The sequence below is a fragment of the Carassius gibelio genome, chromosome A13, assembly GCF_023724105.1.
Source record: "Carassius gibelio isolate Cgi1373 ecotype wild population from Czech Republic chromosome A13, carGib1.2-hapl.c, whole genome shotgun sequence".
NCBI classification, from domain to species: domain Eukaryota; kingdom Metazoa; phylum Chordata; class Actinopteri; order Cypriniformes; family Cyprinidae; genus Carassius; species Carassius gibelio.
Genome location: NC_068383.1, coordinates 10,371,922 through 10,391,045, shown reverse-complemented (window position 1 = coordinate 10,391,045; position 19,124 = coordinate 10,371,922). Strand labels below are relative to the sequence as shown.

The 19,124-nt window shown below is 36.2% G+C and overlaps 2 protein-coding genes across 7 annotated transcripts; one reads left to right on the top strand and one right to left on the bottom strand.

Moving 5' to 3' along the window:
* Positions 1 to 21: 21 nt before the first annotated feature.
* On the bottom strand, positions 22 to 3,425 carry LOC128026106 (tRNA (guanine(37)-N1)-methyltransferase). 6 transcript variants are annotated; one of them, XM_052612845.1, is made up of 5 exons: positions 3,404 to 3,425; positions 1,483 to 2,111; positions 1,014 to 1,138; positions 285 to 939; positions 22 to 156 (listed from the first exon to the last, which is right to left on the bottom strand). In XM_052612845.1, the coding sequence occupies exons 2-5, from the start codon at positions 1,988 to 1,990 to the stop codon at positions 101 to 103; spliced, it is 1,344 nt and encodes a 447-aa protein (XP_052468805.1). In that variant the 5' UTR covers positions 1,991 to 2,111; positions 3,404 to 3,425; the 3' UTR covers positions 22 to 100. The 6 variants fall into 6 exon arrangements, with proteins under 6 accessions (XP_052468805.1, XP_052468803.1, XP_052468801.1 ...); XM_052612843.1 differs by lacking the exon at positions 3,404 to 3,425 and adding an exon at positions 3,166 to 3,289; XM_052612841.1 differs by lacking the exon at positions 3,404 to 3,425 and adding an exon at positions 2,368 to 2,450.
* LOC128026107 (probable sodium-coupled neutral amino acid transporter 6) lies at positions 2,478 to 13,868 on the top strand. The gene is made up of 16 exons (XM_052612846.1): positions 2,478 to 2,719; positions 5,221 to 5,342; positions 5,566 to 5,639; positions 5,950 to 6,002; positions 6,275 to 6,314; positions 7,361 to 7,439; positions 9,641 to 9,723; positions 9,815 to 9,873; positions 9,948 to 10,007; positions 10,262 to 10,312; positions 10,479 to 10,558; positions 10,664 to 10,764; positions 11,697 to 11,821; positions 11,893 to 12,037; positions 12,138 to 12,232; positions 13,151 to 13,868. Exons 1-16 carry the CDS (start codon positions 2,630 to 2,632, stop codon positions 13,232 to 13,234), a joined length of 1,341 nt encoding a protein of 446 aa, XP_052468806.1. The 5' UTR covers positions 2,478 to 2,629; the 3' UTR covers positions 13,235 to 13,868.
* The last annotated feature ends 5,256 nt before the right edge of the window (positions 13,869 to 19,124 follow it).

The window sequence follows — 19,124 nt, the reverse complement described above, 5'->3', positions numbered from 1 at the left end:
AGAAATGCAACAGCATTCACCCACATTCAATGATAATTTATTTAAAAAAATTAAAAGAACAAAAAACTAAAACATATTAACATTCAACCACAGAGTGAATTCAGTCTGTCAGATCCTCACACTTCTGTTTCTTAGGACATGGCTCCTCTGAAATATCTATGGAGAAAGAGAGACACATTTTAACTGAAATGACCTGCCTTCATTACTACAGTGTGGTGTATAGGTTTTATTTCATGTTTTAATACTGCTGCTAAATGACACTAGTGGGTGTGAGAGTATCTTACCTCTGTTTTGAGTATGTGTGCTGTACAGGACCCCTCTCGGTAATGTAAAACTCACACACATCATCTCCTTATTGGGTGCCACATTCCTCACCAGGTGCACAGAACACTGTCCTTGCAGGGAAATCTTTAAACTCGCCTCAGCCCGCTCCACTACATCCCTCTGAGTGTCATCTTCTTTGGAGAACCCGTAGCAATGCACCTGTGGCAGGTTGTCGTCCAGACAGGAAAGACTCTGGTCTGGCTCTGGGCCAAGCAGACCTCTGAAAGCATCAAGGAACTCTAGAGCCAGTGCGGGAAGGTTCATCACCACATGAATCTTTTGTGATCCCTTCATTAGAGCAGGCAGGCGCTCCTGTACAGGTCCTCGGATGAAGTCTCGTCCATCCATGTTAAATGATGTTATTTTTCGGTCAACCTTGTTGAGTTTAGCATTGTGCTGGAGCCAACGGAAGGACTCCGGGTTCAAGTCGTTAGCGAGGACCTCGCAGCCTCGACGGGCTGCTGGGATCGCGAATGGACCGACCCCGGCGAAAACATCCACTACGGTATCACCACGCTGAAGAAGGGAAACGATGCGCTCGTGTTCAGTGCTTAGTCGAGGGTTCCAGTACACCAGAGAGAAATCAAACTCGTACAATACGCCATTCTCGCGTACCTGAGAGAGGAAAAAAGGAACATTACTGACTGATGTAACTGAATATGGTGATTCGCTATTTAAGATGAACCCACTTTTGCCACCATGTTACTCTCTCCTGCCAAAACCTCCATTTGGAAGTTCCTGTAAGTGGAATCAATGGTGTTGGTCTTGTTGACCACACACGTAATGCCGGGGTTCTTATCTATGATTACTTGACCTGGAACAAAACACCAAAAATCCATTGAAAAAGACTCAAACATAAAGGGTAGCTCACCAAAAAGTAAAAACTGTCATCATTTAAGTCATTCCAAACCAGGGTTATTATTGATAACTAAACCTGAAACTATTTAAAATACTTTGTTACTTGAAATAAAGCTGACATAAAATAAAATGTAAATATTAGATGGAGAACTAAATGAAAATTAGAAATGTTGCCTTGCCAACTAACTGAAATAAGTTGAAGAAGAACACGCATACAGGTTTGGAACTGCACTTAGGTGCGTAAATAATGGCAGAATTTGTGGGTGTCTCTTTAAGTTTAAATTTGTGATCTCTTCTCACCAATTAGTTTTCTGTAGGGGAGCTGGTGGTCTCTCAGGTTCATGTGGGCGATGTGGCCCACTCTACTAAATCCTGATGTTACATCCTGTCCTTCAGGAAGTACAGCTCGCAGTATCTCTTCACTCTTAAGGTTCTCATAGGTGAGTTTCAGTTGGTACTTATGGATCTCCTGAGGCACCCCATATGCTTTCAGAGCTTCTGCCTCCTCGCTGCCAAATGAATCTGCAGATGTAATGTTGTTTGGGTCCAAAAGCAGCAGCCGATGTTCTCCTTTACTACTGTATGTATTTCCATCTTCACTGTGGTCCTCGACAACCCGTTTGAGTCCTGGCCTCTGTAGTGCCACTTTCTTCAAACCCTTGACCACTTTGTTGAGAACTTGGGTTGGTATCCGTATGGCAGGAACACTGACTGTTTGACTGAAAGCTGCGCGGTCCAGTTCTGTCATGCCCCGGACTGTCTGAGGGGGCTTGTAGAGCCCCAAATCAGTCTGCGGATGGCCAGTCATGGCTTTCTAAGAATCGACAACAGAGGAGAACTGGAGGGAAATTCTTACAAATTGGTTGAAATTCTGAGACTGAGAGATACAACTGTGATGTTTCTGGAACAGGAACACAAGTCTGGCAGATCTGTTGGTCAAAGTGTGAGAGAGATAAAGTCATGCCTTTTACAAAAGGGTGTGATGAGACAAAAAATAATAATTTACCACGTTTTCGTGAATTATACACAAAAAATTATATAAATGCACAATTTCAGCAACAGACTTTTATCTACACTTGATAATGAACTACAAGATAGTTTAGCCACAGAGCTTAAACCGTGTTATTAACCACACTCAAAACTTTTAGTTTTATAATAAAAACAAAATAAACTGTCACAGATCACCCTCTCCAGCCGGCAGCCATACGAACACGCTTTACACTACGTCATTTCTAAGCGACCGAGATTTCTGCTGTGGTGATTTGTCTGTGACGTGTGACATTAATGGACATGTGACCGTCTTTTATAATCACGTGAATAGCGATGTTTATGTTTGCTCGAGTCTTTCTGAAGCCGGTGCTATGAGAGCCGTGTACATGAACTGACGACTCCGCTAGCGAGCAGCGGGCTTCTGGTTAGTGCAGAACGGTAAACTAAACGGCGGAACATGTTGAAAAACGGCGCAAACTACAGCGTGCAGACGGGGAGCGAGTATGAGCCCATCGGAGATGAGAGCAGACCGCTGTTGGAAGCACAGGTAAACCACAACCTGTTTTCCTGATAACATTCATATAAAAAATAAAAATAAAAAAAAGTGTCATTAAACGAAAGTTTGTCATTTTTTTGTCCCACACGCACAAAGTTTTAAATAATAACTAATTACGGAAATTATTTCACCTAGGTTTTTATACAATCTACTAGTTTTATGTATGTATTGTAAGCCCATTTCAGTAACATGCATTTGTATATTATTATCAGAGATGTATAGTAACGAAGTAGAACTACTTCACTACTGTACTTAAGTACTAAAAGGCGGTATCTGTAACGTTACTTTACTGGAGTATTATTTTTTTCTCCTACTTCCACTTTTACTTCGGTACATATTTTCGCTGAGTTTAATACTTTTACTCCGATATTTTTTTTATGTGCTGCATCGTTACTCGTTACAATTATAATAATGTTACGAATCATTCCATTACAAACCACTGCCAGAACTGTAGATGGCACGTTTGATGAAGCTGGCACATCATTGAGCGAATCAAGCGAGACTGCGCGTGCTGACTGAACTGCTGTGAAGAGAGAGATGAACACCGAGCCGAGCCGAGCCAGATAATGACTCGTTCACGAGTCAAGAACCGGTTGCATCGGTTTTCGGATGACCAGTAACGTTAGTTCTTTCTGACAGTTCGATTTAATAAACCAGTTGAAGAAAACAGTTCACCGATTCTTTTGCGCTCGACGCAATGGCGTCATTGGCGTTGACTGCACATGGGCTCATAACATTAACTCAGAATCAATCACCAAAAGAAAACAGTTCGGTTCCAGACGCTCTGTGTGTCGGTTTGCTTCACGCTAAATCACACATGCGCAGTATCATCAGCTCCTCGGTTCACGAATCGGACGCGTCTGACAGAAACGGTTCTTGACTCGTGAACGAGTCATTATCTGGCTCGGCTCGGTGTTCATCTTCAGTTCTCTCACAGCAGTTCAGTCAGTGTACTGTTTGAGTCAATGAATTACCTCGGGATATTGGTTTGTTTTAACTCAGAGGGAGTGTCAGACACATTAAACAAGTTAACAGCTTAATTCATCTGTGGATTAATGCGTATTGGAGACGCGAATTCAGTTCGATTTGGTGGACTGTTTCAAAAAGATCCGGTTACATCGAATGATTCGTTCGCAAACCAGATATCACAAACTGCTTTGTTTTTAACTGTCTTACAACAGACACGGAAGAGAAGACAATGCTGAATAAATTCGTAGTTTTTGCTATCTTTTGACCAAAATGTATTTTCGATGCTTCAAAAAATTCTAAATGACCCTCTGATGTCTTATGGGTTTGAAACAACATGAGGGTAAGTTATTAATGACATCATTTTGCTAATTGGGCTAACTGACCCTACTAACTGTTTTTTGTTTACAAGAAGTTACAGTCAAAGGAATTGTGATTGTCCTTTAGGTTAATCATTTGAATTAGTAAAAACAATATGTTCAAACTTTTGACTATTTTCTTTAATAGCTACATAACACAATACTTCTACTTTTACTTTCAGTACTTGAGTAGTAAATTTTAAAATAGACTACTTGCAATACTTAAGTACAATTTTTTTTTAATACTTTAGTACTTCTACTTAAGTGTGGTGCTTAAAGAGCACTTCTACTTCTACTCAAGTCACTTTTTTGATAGAGCACTTGTACTTTTACTCAAGTATGGTTCTCTAGTACTTTATACATCTCTGATTATTATAGCATAAAAGTAAGTTATGACCTAAAGTCAACATTATGAAACGAAATAAAAAAAAAACAATGATAGCAAAATTAGACTTAAAGAAAAAAAATATTATTAATCGTGACTTGTCAAAATGTATTATATTTGTATTATATTTTATGTATTTATTATTTATTATATTAAATGTTTTGATTTTTGTGGACATAATTATATATTAAAAATTACTTTGTTCTGGTTGTGTTTCCAGGTTATGTATTAACTCTATTATCATTCTTTTTTTAAATTCATTTTTTAAAATGGTGTAAAATTCCATTAAAATACTCTGTCTGTTTCTGTGTTAAGACTAAGTGCACAACATTTACAAAGTATATACACAAAACAATATTTACAAAGTGATTTACAGGGACATAAAAGAAAATAAATGTTAGACTTGTCGAAGTAAATTAATGTACATTAGAGTAAATCCAGATGTACTAACATTTAGTATTTACAAGTTATGTTGAATGTTGCTGTAAAACCATAAAACTGTGCTCTCATGTTTTCTGTGGAAATGGACAGAGTATGTGTAATATGCCATTTGCTGCTTCATGCTTTATAATCATTTTCTCATCATCATGTGCTGATCTTATGCAGTTTTATTTTGTCTTTGCAAAGATTTCACTTCCCTCTTTGCTCCTAGTTACTTGGTGCGTAAGCATTCAGTAATTACGTTTTGCATGGTTTGTGGCTTGCATAACACCTAGGATCTATTTTGTCTCAGTTTGCTCCACTGTCATGCCTAATTCCTGGTCTGTTTATCTTCCTCACAGGGTGTTCAAGCTAGAGGTGCATCCTTCTGGTCTTCTGCCTTTAACTTGATGAATGCTATCATGGGTAGTGGCATCCTGGGTCTCTCCTATGCTATGGCCAATACGGGCATCATTGGATTCAGGTACAACACAGGATTCAGCTGTGTTGACAACATTTGTGGCATAATTGATTACAACAGAACATTTTATGATGTGCCCCTCAAGTTTTTTTAAGCAAAAATTGCAGTTCCAGTAAGGCACTTACAATGACATAAACAGAGCTATGCAAAAAAAAAAAAAAAAAATGGAAATGATAGAAATGAAGGACTTCTCAATAGAGGAACCTTGCGTGTGTTTCTCTCACAGTATTCTGTTGCTGGTGGTCTCCAGTTTGGCTGCTTATTCTGTCCATCTCTTGCTGCTCCTCTGTGACAAGACCGGTAATATCTCTCACTTTTGACCTCTTCTTTACTGTTTACTCCTGTTTACCTCTGTAAATATAACTCCTTACCAATAATAACTTATTATAGTAAAAGTAAACCATAAAAAAAAAAAAACATGTATGTTACTTGAAATATAAAAAAAAACTGTAATGGTATCGCAGTAACTCTAAAATAAAAGCTCCAGTATACGTTACATCAGATGAGAAATAAACAGTGGTGGTGTTTGCAGTTTATAAACATTGAAATGATCTTTATTGATTCTACATTGTAACCAGGCCTCAATGTTGCATATGTTTATGTGTTTTAGGTGTCAACTCTTATGAAGCTCTTGGAGAGAGAGCCTTCAACAGACCTGGCAAGGTTGGATTGCACATCTAATACCTAGCTGACATATATATATATATATATATATATATATATATATATATATATATATATATATATATATATATATATATATATATATATATATCTGATAATCTGAATGAGGAATTATGTACTTCAGTCTTTCATTTTGTTCTATGCATAAATAACTGTGTCTTTATCTGTGTACTCATCATAATTGAATTCACCACAGAAGTAAAATGTGCCTTGTTACTCCTATAAAATATATTTTCACTTGTTTTGTGCAGATTCTGGTGGCCTGTACTATTCTCATTCAGAACATTGGAGGTGAGGTTTTCTCTTTCACTTGTATTAAACTGTTTATGTGGTTAAAGTCATAAATTTAACCTTTAAACTCTGAACTCAGAATTACTTGATGGGATTCCCTTAATTTTTCCTCTCTTTTTCTCTTTTGCTCTCTTTCAGTTTGAACATGTTTTAATGGGAGGATATATTACTTTTATTTTGTTTTGCCAAAGTACTTAGCATAGCAGGTTAGTCAGCGAACAAAAGCTATACTTAAAGGGTTAGTTCACCGAAAAATGAAAATTGTCATTAATAACTCACCCTCAAAGTAGTCCATGTGACATCAGAGGGTCAGTTAGAATTTTTTTAAGCATTGAAAATACATTTTGGTCCAAAAATAGCAAAAACTATGACTTTATTCAGCATTGTCTTCTCTTCTGGGTCTGTTGTGAGCGAGTTCAAAACATTGCAGTTTAGTGATATCCGGTTCGCAAATGAATCATTCAGTGTACTGTCTGAGTACATGAATTACTCCGGGATATTGGTTTGTTTTAACTCAGAGGGAGTGTCAGCCACATTAAAAAAGTTAACAGCTTACATAATTTTCATTTTTGGGTGAACTATCCCTTTAAGAATGGTGTGAAAAATAACAAGTCTCTTTCTGTCTTACTCTGAAAACTGCTCACTACTCACTGTGAACTGTAGTGAGTATCTGTGTGTTATCTGGTGTTTAGTATCAGTAAAACAGAATTTTGTTTACCATTACTCTAACTTAACATTAAATCCATCTCACTTTCACACTGTCTATAGAATGGCAGCAACTGTGTGTTTGTGTAAGCGCAAGTGTTTGGCTGCAGTCAGGTTTGCAATCTGAATATAAGCCATCAACCTCCCATTAATCATCTGTGTGTGGCTGTTTGTTAGGTTAAAATGTTGACATCAACACTGTGCTGTTTTTAAATAAGCTATGAGTCTCTGTTTGTGGCATGGTTTAGTTTTTCTGAATAGATTGATGTGCATGCTTGCATCATGGGGTGTTTTAGTCTGTGTGTGTGTATGTATAATGTGTAGTTGTTCTCTTTCTCCAGCTATGTCCACCTACTTGTTCATCTTAAAGTCTGAAATGCCTGCTGCAGTCACTGGCTTCATGAGCACAGAGACTTCTGGGTAAATAAATATTAGAATGATTTCTGAATGACCATGTGACACTGAAGACTGCCTATGCCATCACAGAAATAAGTTACATTTTAAAATATAATCAAATAGAAATAAATATATACAGGTGCATCTCAAAAAATTTGAATATTATTTAAAAGTTCTTTACGTTTTGTAATTTAATTCAAAAAAACAAACTTTCTTATATCCTAGATTCATTGCATAAAAAAAACTTAAATATTTCAAGAGTTCTTTTTTCTTCGTATTTTCTTTTGGAAAGCCAGACAAAGTAGTTTTTTCAACGAAACAGCGTTCCATACACGCCTTATATTCTATTTCACAATATTTATGTTTTTACATAAATTCACAAGGGATTTAAAAATCTTACCATCCCCAAAATGGAATGGTATTACATATGGTTTGAAAAGCTTTACATCTGAATTGATTATAAGTCAAAATAGAAACATGATACAGAGAGAGAGATAGAAAGGGACACTTTCACACCAGGTCATTCACTGACTGGCAGAAAACTTCTCTCACTTCTCTATCTTTGAAGAAGTTTCAGAAACAGAGAAAAGAGCAAGTATTACAGAGTAAAGAATTTAATGGTCATTATTTTACTAGCCGCTGTACTGAGCAGTGGTTCAACTGTGCCCAGTCCCCACACAGCTGGATTGCATTACAGGTCCATTCACGTAAATATCACGCATATGTTCCACCCAACGAGAGTCATGCCTTCCCAAGATCCTCTTTACCAGCACATTTACTGTGACCACACCCAGGCACACACAAACATCACTACTGCATTTCTCTGGGAGGAGAAAGAAATCACAAAGTGGCCACAGTATAAATGCTTGAAACTTTAGTCATTTACTGTAAAACAAAGTTTTCTTTCACTGGAGTAATTTATCTTCATTTCTTCAAGTGGATCATCTAGGCTGTCTAGTACCTCCCTGTTGTTAAGAGAGAACCACAGGAGATCAACTCGAGATCTCTCTCACACATACCAGCCTGTCCAAGATTCAGTCTCCCAGTTCAGACAACACATTCACGTTACTTCTTTTTCCATATTTTTGTGGAAACCATGATACATTTTTTTCAAGATTCTTTAATAAATTGAAAGTTCAAAGAACAGCATTTGTTTTAAATAGATTTTTTTTGCAACAATGTGAAAATAAATAATATAATAAAAGTAGTAATTGTTTTTAAAAATCGTACTGATCCCAAAGTTTTAAACAGAAAATAGAGAAAAAAGAATAAATAAAATAAAATGCAGTGAAAAAGATATTATAATGTATTTATCATAATAATATAATGTAATTATAATTTAAAATTGTGCATTTTTCCTTTAAATTTGTTCTTTTTATATTCTAAAAACAATAAAAGAAATTAAACCCTTAACAAGACGTTTGTCTACAATGAGGTGCTGGAAGTAAATATATCTGAATATGATGATCAGATCAGTCTCAGTTTTATCTCTCTTATTAATATAAGAAAGTGAGCACTGATTCAGGAGTACTTGGACAATGAGAGAGAATCTGAGGAGGAATTTCTGACTTTAGATGTGGGGATTTCCAGCATTGCAATGTTTGAAGGGTTGATTTGGGAAGCAGATAAGTGCTTTGTGATTTACACATCCATGGGTTTAAAACACTCAAGTATGAGCTCAGTAAGATTTTTTTTTAAAGAAATTATTCATTTTATCTAACAAGGGTGCATTTAATTGAACAAAAGTGACATTAAAGATATTCTTTTTTTACCATATATTTTATTTAAAATAAATGCTGTTGGTTTGAGTTTTTTATTAATCAAAACATCCTGAAAAAGTCTCTCACATTTTTTGCAAAAATAGTTTTGATAAGAAACGTTTCTTAAGCAGCAAATCAGCATATTAGAATGATTTATGAAGGATCATGTGACACTGAAGACTGTGGTAATGGCTGCTGATAATTCAGGAAAGAAATACATAAAAGATATAAATATATGAAATATATTAAAATAAAAACTGTTATTTTAAATTAGAATAATATAAAATAATATTACTGTTTTACTTTGTTTTTAAATAATAAATAAATAAATAAATGCAGCATTTGTGAGCATAGTGGACTAAAACATTAAAACAAAAAATCTTAATGACCCTAGAACTTTAAAAGGTGTGTACATCCTTCACTATGTGCCATTTTGCCAAGCATTTTATTTTCTGTCCCTCTTAGAAAGTGGTTTGAGAATGGTGTTGCACTATTGATCTTAGTGACTGTAATTGTAGTGCTGCCACTGGCTCTACTTCCTAAGATTGGTGAGTGTCATCAGAGTTTTTTTTTTATTATAATTATTATTCTGTACATGTGCGAGAGAGTGTGCATCACTTGTTTCTATCTCCTCCTCAGGTTTCTTGGGATACACCAGCAGTCTCGCATTCTTCTTCATGTTGTTCTTCACTGTAGTGGTGAGTTGTTCTCAATCTCTCTCTCTCTCTCTCTCTGTATCTTTCCTATGTTCATGTTTTAATCTCTCTCACAGGTGGTGGTGAAAAAATGGTCCATTCCCTGCCCGCTGCCAGTTAACGCTACTGTGAACCTGGTAAAGACTAAATTATATACAGTAAATCAATACTCTCAGATAGTCAATCAGAAACAGGATGTAGCATTGTTATAATAAGGGAAGTGGAATTTGACTGCTTGAGCCAGAAGTCAAAGCCTTTATTTCCTTAAACGGTGTGCCGATGTTCAGCTACAGATAATGTGATATCAGAGAGAGTTTTTTTTTTCATTCTGTTGCTGTCCTGATTTGATTCAAATTTTCATATTCACATTACGTTAATTTTTTATCTCTAGAGCTTAAATACCTCTGAATGCACCCCACAGTTGTTTGTGTTCTCTCTTAAGGTGAGTGTGAGTTTTGTTTAGAAAGGAGAGTGTTTTGATTTAAAGATCGCTTTGCAGGACTATTAGAAACCCAAATATTAGTTGTAATATTATAGCATTACACATCAGGAGGGTGAGAAATGACTGTGTGTGTGTGTGTGTGTGTGTGTGTGTGCGCGCATTTCAGAGTGCTTATGCTGTCCCAACAATGGCTTTCTCCTTCTTGTGCCATACAGCAGTTTTACCCATTTACTGTGAGTTACACAGGTTAGTTCACTCATTGCAGTTCTTTCAATGCATCTGCCACATGTATAGTTACTGCCTAATTATATACTGTTATTGCCTAATTGAATGTTTATGTATGTTTTCCAGACCCACAAAGCAGAGAATGCAGAATGTGGCGAATGTCAGCATCTCTCTTAGTTTTGTTGTGTATCTGATCTCTGCCCTGTTTGGATACCTCACCTTCTATAGTAAGAACGTTGCTTAAGCTACACAATCCCACTTGACGTGACCTACCATTTTTTTAGTGTCACAAAGGAGTTGGAAGCTAAATGCTAAGACTAAAACTAAAAACCAAAAGAAAAAAGTCATAACTTGAAATAAAATAAACATTAACTGAAATAAAATGTAAAAATAGAACTTTAGCTTATTTTATTTGAGCTAGTTGCTAAAGCATTGTCACTTTCATTTAGTTGTAACATTAATTTGGTCAATTTGAGTGACAAGGAGATACAAAAATATATATCTTTTTTTCTCTCTTTATCTCATCATATTCAGTTTAGACTGCAGGTTTATTAAAAATAATTTTTTTGATTTTGCCGTGGTGCTAAAGATTAGGCACACTGCCACTGAAACATGGTGCAGGAAACTACTATTTTTTTTTTTCTTGCATAATGTGTAATGTTTTAAAGTTTAGGGCAATTAGTGTATACTTATTAGTATGAAAGTCGTGGCCTAGTGGTTAGAGAGTTTGACTCCCAACCCTGGGGGTTGTGGGTTTGAATCTTGGGCTGGCAATACTACGACTTAGGTGCCCTTGAGCAAGGCAGCGAACCTCCAACTGCTCCCCGGGCGCCGCAGCATAAATGGCTGCCAACTGCTGCGGGGGTGTATTCACTGCTCTGTGTGTGTGCACTTTGGATGGGTTAAATGCAGAGCACGAATTCTGAGTATGGGTCACCATACTTGGCTGAATGTCACTTCACTTCACTAATCCAGTAGAAATACAGCGCATGATTAGCTGCTTGAGGTGTTTCGGATTAGAGCATCTGAACTCATGAAAGTCTCAATGTAGAATATGTTCTTTACTGGTTCAGTTCATTCTCAATCTTTTTTGATTAAATGATGTCTGTAAATGAGGAAGATAAATGGATTGATCTGATGAAACCTTCTTTATTCACAGCAAATGTGGAATCAGAGCTGTTGAAAGGATACGACACCTACCTACCACGGGATGTTGTGGTGATATCAGTTCGTCTTGCAATTTTATTGGCCGTTCTGCTCACCGTGCCGCTCATTCACTTCCCAGTAAGTCAAATGCCAGACTGTGAACTATTAAATAAGAAATTCAGAAAACATTCTCTTTTTCTTTCTCTCAGGCACGTAAAGCGGTGTTGATGTTATGCAGAGGAGACAGGGAGTTCTCCTGGCTCTCTCATGTACTTTCCTGTTTTTTTATCCTCACTTTTGTGCTGCTGCTCGCTATTTTCGTCCCTGACATTAGGAATGTCTTTGGTGTGGTGGGTGAGTGTGTGCCCGTATGCACTGTGTGTGCTTTACTGTTAAGTTCAGTGCTCAGCATGTTTATGTGTGTGTCTGCATACCTTTTCTTGTGTGATTCCAGGTTCTACGACCTCCACATGTTTACTGTTTGTGTATCCTGGGATGTTTTATTTGAGAATCAGCGCTGAGCCAGTGAAATCTCTCAGTTCAGCAGGGGTATCTAAAGTCTTACATATATTCATTAACACATACGTGACTTCCTTTGCAGCACAGCTAATTTTGAGAGACTTTCTTTACTTTTTTATACGCTACTGTTCAAAGTGGGGTCAGTAAGAATTATTTTTTTTTTTTATGTTTTTGAAAGAAGCTGTCACCAATGCTGCATTTATTTGAAAAAATAAAATAATAATATGTATATATGTATGTATATATATATATATATATATATATATATATATATATATATATATATATATATATATATATATATATATATATATATATATATGTATGTATATATGTATATATATATATATATATATATATATATATATATATATATATATATATATATATATATATATATATGTATGTATATATGTATGTTATATGTTATATATATATATATATATAACAGTGATATTGTGAAATATTATTACAATTTAAAATGATAGTTTTCTATTAGAAATATATTTTAAAATAGAGTTCAGTGTCATACAATCCATTCTAATATGCTGATTAATAATTGGTGCTCAAGTAACATTTTTGAATTATCAATGTTTAAAAAACACTTTAATATTTTTGTGGTAGCCATGATAAAAAAAAACAAAAAATTCAGGATTCTTTAAGTAATACAAAGTTTAAAGAATATAATTTTTTTTAAATGATTTGTAACCTTTATTAATGTTTTTACTATAATTTATGATCAATTTAATGCAATCTTGTGGAATAAAAATATTAATTTAATTGTATTATTATTTTTTTTTACCTAGCCCAAACCTTTGAACAGTAGTGTATGTCTGATTGGAACAATGAATTACATGTTTGTTTGTTTTTCGCTGCATATGTTTATTATTTGCTTTCTTTAGGTTTCTTTCCAAATGCAATTTTTCTAAGTTTCTCTTTTCATTCTAGGCTGTTTTGCTGATGGTGATTGGTCTGTTTGTTGGCGTTTTGAGCCTGTGTGTCATCATTGTCTCCTGGGTTCAAGGTCCTTGACCTTTGACATCATCATTGTGGGACATATTCCATCAACACATATGAGCTCAACACATCCTACCTCGAGGAGAAACCATATTTTACAGGTTACACACCTTACAGAGGCTGTTTTCTGAACCAAATATAGGCAATCCCAATGAGATGAGCCACCTGTGCTCTTATGACACTTGTAATGTACTCCATAGCATTGTAATGGCACAATCAAATAAAAAAATGTAGTGGAACACTGAAAAGCATATCCGAACAACAGAGAGTTTGACAGAATCTTTGAATTAGATTGTTGCTGTCGTCCATAGAAAGACAGCTGGGACTAATAAATGAAGGAACTGCACTGCTGATTTTACAACTGAATGTTTGCTATTAGATTTATACCGATGTTTAATTAATTGGAATATCTGCTTGTCTGACTAGTATTCAAAAGCATGAATTTGTTTTTTAAAGATTTTTCTTAAACACTAATCCCAAAATTTTCTGTTGATAAATTTTAGAATTAAAAAATTTCCTTCCATTTTATATAAAAAAGAAAAAAAAGAAAATATACAAAACTGTAATGATTTTTTTGTTTACATGTCCAAAAGGACAATGTTGGTGTGTTTTTTATGTGGATTTCAATAAAGGGAAATAAGAACTAAAACTGGTTTCTTACTGGCTTATGTACTATGGCATCTGGAATGGAGTCTGTGATCCATGTTTAGTCTAAGAGATCCAAGCATTAGGGTGAGTTTTTGCTGTTTTGTAAATGAGAAAGATTGATAGACAGACAGGATTATTTTCCTTTATTGATTTGTACAGAGGGTTCTCTGTATGCCAGATAATGGAAAACAAATGTGCTCTCTCACTATCTCTCTCTCTCACTCTCTCTGTGTGTGTCTGTGTGTGTAGGCTCTGGCCTATGCTTTCTCCTGCTGTTTCTAATATGTGCATTAGCTTGAGAGACGGCCCAATGTAAGGCAGTCTGTTACAGAGACGCACACAAACACACGTGCACAACCTTGCATGTACTTAGTGAAAAATGGTAGTACTGTTGTTCTTGAAGTGTGTGATAAAAGCAACATTCATTGTGTGACTGGGGATGACAGAAAGATTTCAGACCAATTTTCACTGCAGATAAGAGGTCTGTGATAAGATAAAAAAAAACTGCCTTGTGGTACATGGATAACTTGTGTGAACACTAATCACATGATGAAACCATGATGTATTGGATTGATGTTCACACATTGATGAGTGAAGAGGTATCATATCGATCACAAGTGCAGTATGGAGTACCTCAAGGCTCAGTTCTAGGGCAATTACTTTTCATGCTTTACATGTTACCCTTGGGAGATATCATCAGAAATCCTGGTGTTAGCTTTCACTGTTGTGCTGATGATACTCAGCTCTATATTTCTTCGCAGCCCAGCGAAACAAACCACTTTGAAAAACTGACGGAATAATTGATATAAAAACCTGGATGAGGAGTAATTTCTTACAGCTAAATTCTGAAAAAAAACAGAGGTCACTGATGGAGTTTTGGTTCCTTGCCGCTGTCGCCTCTGGCTTTCTTAGTTGGGGACACTTCATTTCCAGCGATATCGTCAACTTGATTGCACAGATACTAGAGTTGTCATAGGCCTACAGTTCACGATGATACCGTATACATTTTTACATGTTAAAAAAAGTGTCATATCATGACATACGTTCCCTAGCGCCCACAACAACACCACCACAAGTGTGTTCAACTTGAAGCAGCGCTGCTCAGACTGAGCGGTGTATGACAACAAAGTATCGCGAGAGGGTACCAAAAATAGGCGAGGAGCACATCTTCAGTAAAGCGGCGTGTAGAGAGGGAAAGGGGCCGGTGATTTCGCGGCGTCACAAAACGCTTATCAGTTGCACGTGTTTTAAGTCTTGCCAATTTAAACATTAAAACTGTTTAAAGCATTCAAACAGAAGACGCGGAAAAACTCAACTGAGAGTTTTGAGCAAACCGAGAGCCGCGCAAACACCATAATACAACTATTGCCTGGATTTTAGATTATCTGTTATTACGACCACAGTTTGTTAGGTTTTGTAACAAACAGTCTGACATTATTTTAACTAATACTGGAGCACCTCAGGGCACAGTTCTATCTCCCTTTTTATTTACACTTTACACTGCGGACTATTGGCATAGTCAGTCATCCTGTCTGGTACAAAAATTCTCTGACGACACTGCTTTAGTAGGTCTCCTTAATCAGGGGATGACCTTGCTTATAGAAGGGAGGTTCAGTCTTTTTCTAGCTGGTGTGAGTCAAACTTTCTAAAACTAAATATAGGGAAGACTAAAGAACTTGTGATTGATTTTAGAAAGAAAAAGGAGAAGGTCCTCCCAGTCACAATTAATGGACAGCCGATTGAAATTGTTCAGTCATATAAATTTCTAGGTGTCCAGAATACTAATGTTTTAATAAAGAAGGCTCAGTCAAGACTTTTCTTTTTTAGAAAACTCAGATCTTTTAACATTAGTACAAAGCTTTTAGATGTTTTCTATCAGGGGATCTTGGCTAGTGTTCTTTTTTATGCTGTCCTTTTCTGGGGGGCAGCTTATCTGTTGATGATAAAAATAGGATAAATAAGCTGATCAAGAGAGCTGGTTCAGTTATTGGTCTTATCCCAGACTCACTTGAGGTCATTGTGGAGAAGAGGATGAGGTCGAAATTAAAAATTGTTATGTTTTTTGAAGGCCATCCACTATATAGTGTTTTTAATGGACTCAGAAGCTCTTTCAGTGAGCGTTTAATTATGCCTCGGTGCTCCAGTGAGCGATTGAGAAGGACTTTTGTTCCTGCAGCGGTCAGATATTTTAATGAACTCTGTTGACTGTCAAACTGTTGAACTGTCTGTTCTTTGCCCTGCATTTCTGAATTGTGCAATTGTATCTTGTTATAATCATGTCTCCTAGGTCTCTTAATCATGTTTTTCATAGGTTTTAAATGTTGAATTATTTATTTATGTGTGTTAGCTATGTGGTGTGCTTGTTGGCTGTATGGTTTAAGTTGGTGGCAAACCAGTTTCCCTTTTGGGATTAATAAAGTTTTCTCTCTCTCTCTCTCTCAAACCGAGATCATCTTCGCTTCCTCCCGTGCCTGAACGAACTTATACACCTTGCCAGGTAAAGCTGAGTTTTTTCCACTGACCTATATATGATATATTATAGAACATAACAAATATATATATATATAAGGAATGTGTATTATTTGATGTATTATCTCTTAATGTGACCGGGCAATTTACTATCTGCTGTCAGGGTCCTTAATGTTAATCCAAGAAATGAAATGGGAGAAAACCACTCACTGCCCTTTACTGAATTACTTAACAAAAATGTATCTTTATTAAATTTATACAGTAAAGACTATGCAATGCTATTTACATTTTTACCTGGACACCTACAAATAAAAGAAAAAAAAAAAAACTAAAACAAATACTATTTTAACTTCACTGAATTGGACAATGACATCACTTAGGTCAATGATGAACTGCCTTTTTGCATTGTTGACACACTATCTTCCTATTTAATGCTGTACAGTTGCTTTGACAAAATCTGTATTGTTAAAAGTGCAACATAAAGGTGATTTAAAAAAAATACAAAATACAATTTATTTGTATTATTCTTTTTCTAATTAGATGTTCATTACTGTAATACAGTATTTTAAAATGTATTGCAGGTTTTGTATGATCCATCCATTCACTTTATATTTCTGGCTTTGCAAGTTAAATGCATAAATAAGATAAGTCAGTAGCAATTACCATGTACTTATTATAGTAATTATGTAATATCTAGGTACTAACCCTGAACCTTCCCCTAAACCTAACCCTAACCTATGTAGTTACCTTGTATTACCAGAACTTTCTTAGATAAATACACTATAAGTACACCATAAGTACATATAAGTACAAGTACTGTAAAATAAAGTGCAAACCAATAAGTCAATTTAAAAATAATTACAGGTCCTTTTTAGTAAACAGGTATAAGGAAAAAACTTTAAAACAACATTTCATGCTAGGTTTAAATGAGTGGAAAATCCAATCCACTTCTCTTGGGTATCAAGAGTAGTCTCTTTTCAGCTTTAAATTAGCCCCGATTGCAGTGATTGCTTTACCTGTTGCTAGACCACAGTCCATAATCACACACACCAACATCAACATCTGCTGACTGTTAACCGCTGCCTACAGAATGTGATTTAGCTGTATGTCTGTCTGATTTCTTTCATGCCAATTGGCCCTTTCATTCTGACATCTGTTTTTTTTCTGCATCTCTGTTGTTCTCCTTCGTCCTGAATTGATTTTCATGCTCTATCAGTAACCGTGCTCCCTGTGTCACAGAGATTCAGTAAATCATTCTGAGGACTCTGTTAGAAAGAAAGAAACACACATATAATCATGCACACTACCTCACCTCTGATTGTTTTCTAGGATTTTTCTCCTCTTTGACGTTCTCTCTGCCCTCTAAAACCTCCAATTCTGCTCTGACACCTGGTCTGAGCTGAGACCACATCACATCTGGAGTTCATTTTACCCAAACACACACACGTACCTTACCCTGTGTCACACACTTTCACTGCTTTAAAACTGTTCTGTCCTCTATGCTCGCTCTCCCTGCCACTCTTTTTAAACTCCTCTCTCCAAACACGCACTCCATCATTTACTCTCTATTTCTTGCTCAGATTTTAGTTTTTTCTTCTTTAACACCCTTCTGCTGCAGCTGTTGTCATTCCCAAACACTGAGTTATAATACCAGCCAGAAAATGTGCACTCACACACACTTTGGCCTTTCACCCATAAATACCTCATCCACTTCTCTATGAGTCACACAGTCTGACATAGAATAGCAGCAGTTCAGTAAGTGAGTAAGAGTAACAGTGTGTGTGTGTGTGTGTAAATCAGAGGTTTGAGAACAATTTCAAACTGTATATGGGAGCTGAATGGGACCTGCTGGGTTTGTACATGTGTATTTGTGTTTAATTGGGTATAGTTAATTTCTTCAGTGAACGAGTAAGGATGCATGGCTATGGAAAAAGGAGACTGGGGATAGTTGCCACACTGGGATGCAGTTACAGATGCAGATCTCAGTAAGTGAAGGTTTTTGTCACATATTGATGCTTGGTCTTGACACTTTGGCGTCGCTTTTTTCATGCACAGTGCACCCCTTTAGCGTAATTTTTCATGCAGGCTCCTCCATTGCTTTAAATAAGAAACCCATAGTGACCGATTGCGTCATGCTACGGGAGTATCTTTTTGAATGAGATGTGATGTGAGCACGTTAACGGAGCGGGGCCATTTAAAGCAATTAAAACCTTATGGTTTACTGTCTTCGCATTAAGTTATCGTATGGCTTCAGAAGACTTGGAATGCAACACAACATGTTTGTAATGCTTTTATACTGCTTGTTTATGGTTGGGTTTTGCAATAAATACCTGTGACTGTACTTTTATTTGCCTAGCTGTTACATGTTTTATACTGTCCAGAAGTGGGTAGGTTTAGGGTAGGGGTGGGGTTACATACTCCAATGAAAGTATACATTCATATAAAACGCTAAAACCTTGAGGCCAGGGGGTCCTGACCAAGCGTCAATATATGACGAGTTGGGAGCTAGACCAGTGATCTATATATGTTTTCTATTAAAGATCAGTGGTTGCAACATGTTTTAATACTGTTTCATACTAAACTCTAGAGAAAGAGAGAGAAATGCAAGGACAACTTGTGGTAACAGTACAAAGCCTTCCATAAAGAAACTGAACATGTATGTTTGAAAAGTACAAGTATGCTTGATGGTTAAATAATTGAAGTTGCAGTAATGTTGAGCATGAGTGTCTCCTGCTGACTAGGTCTGGTGCTACATCAGAATCACTGGAGTGGATCCACTAAAGCTCAG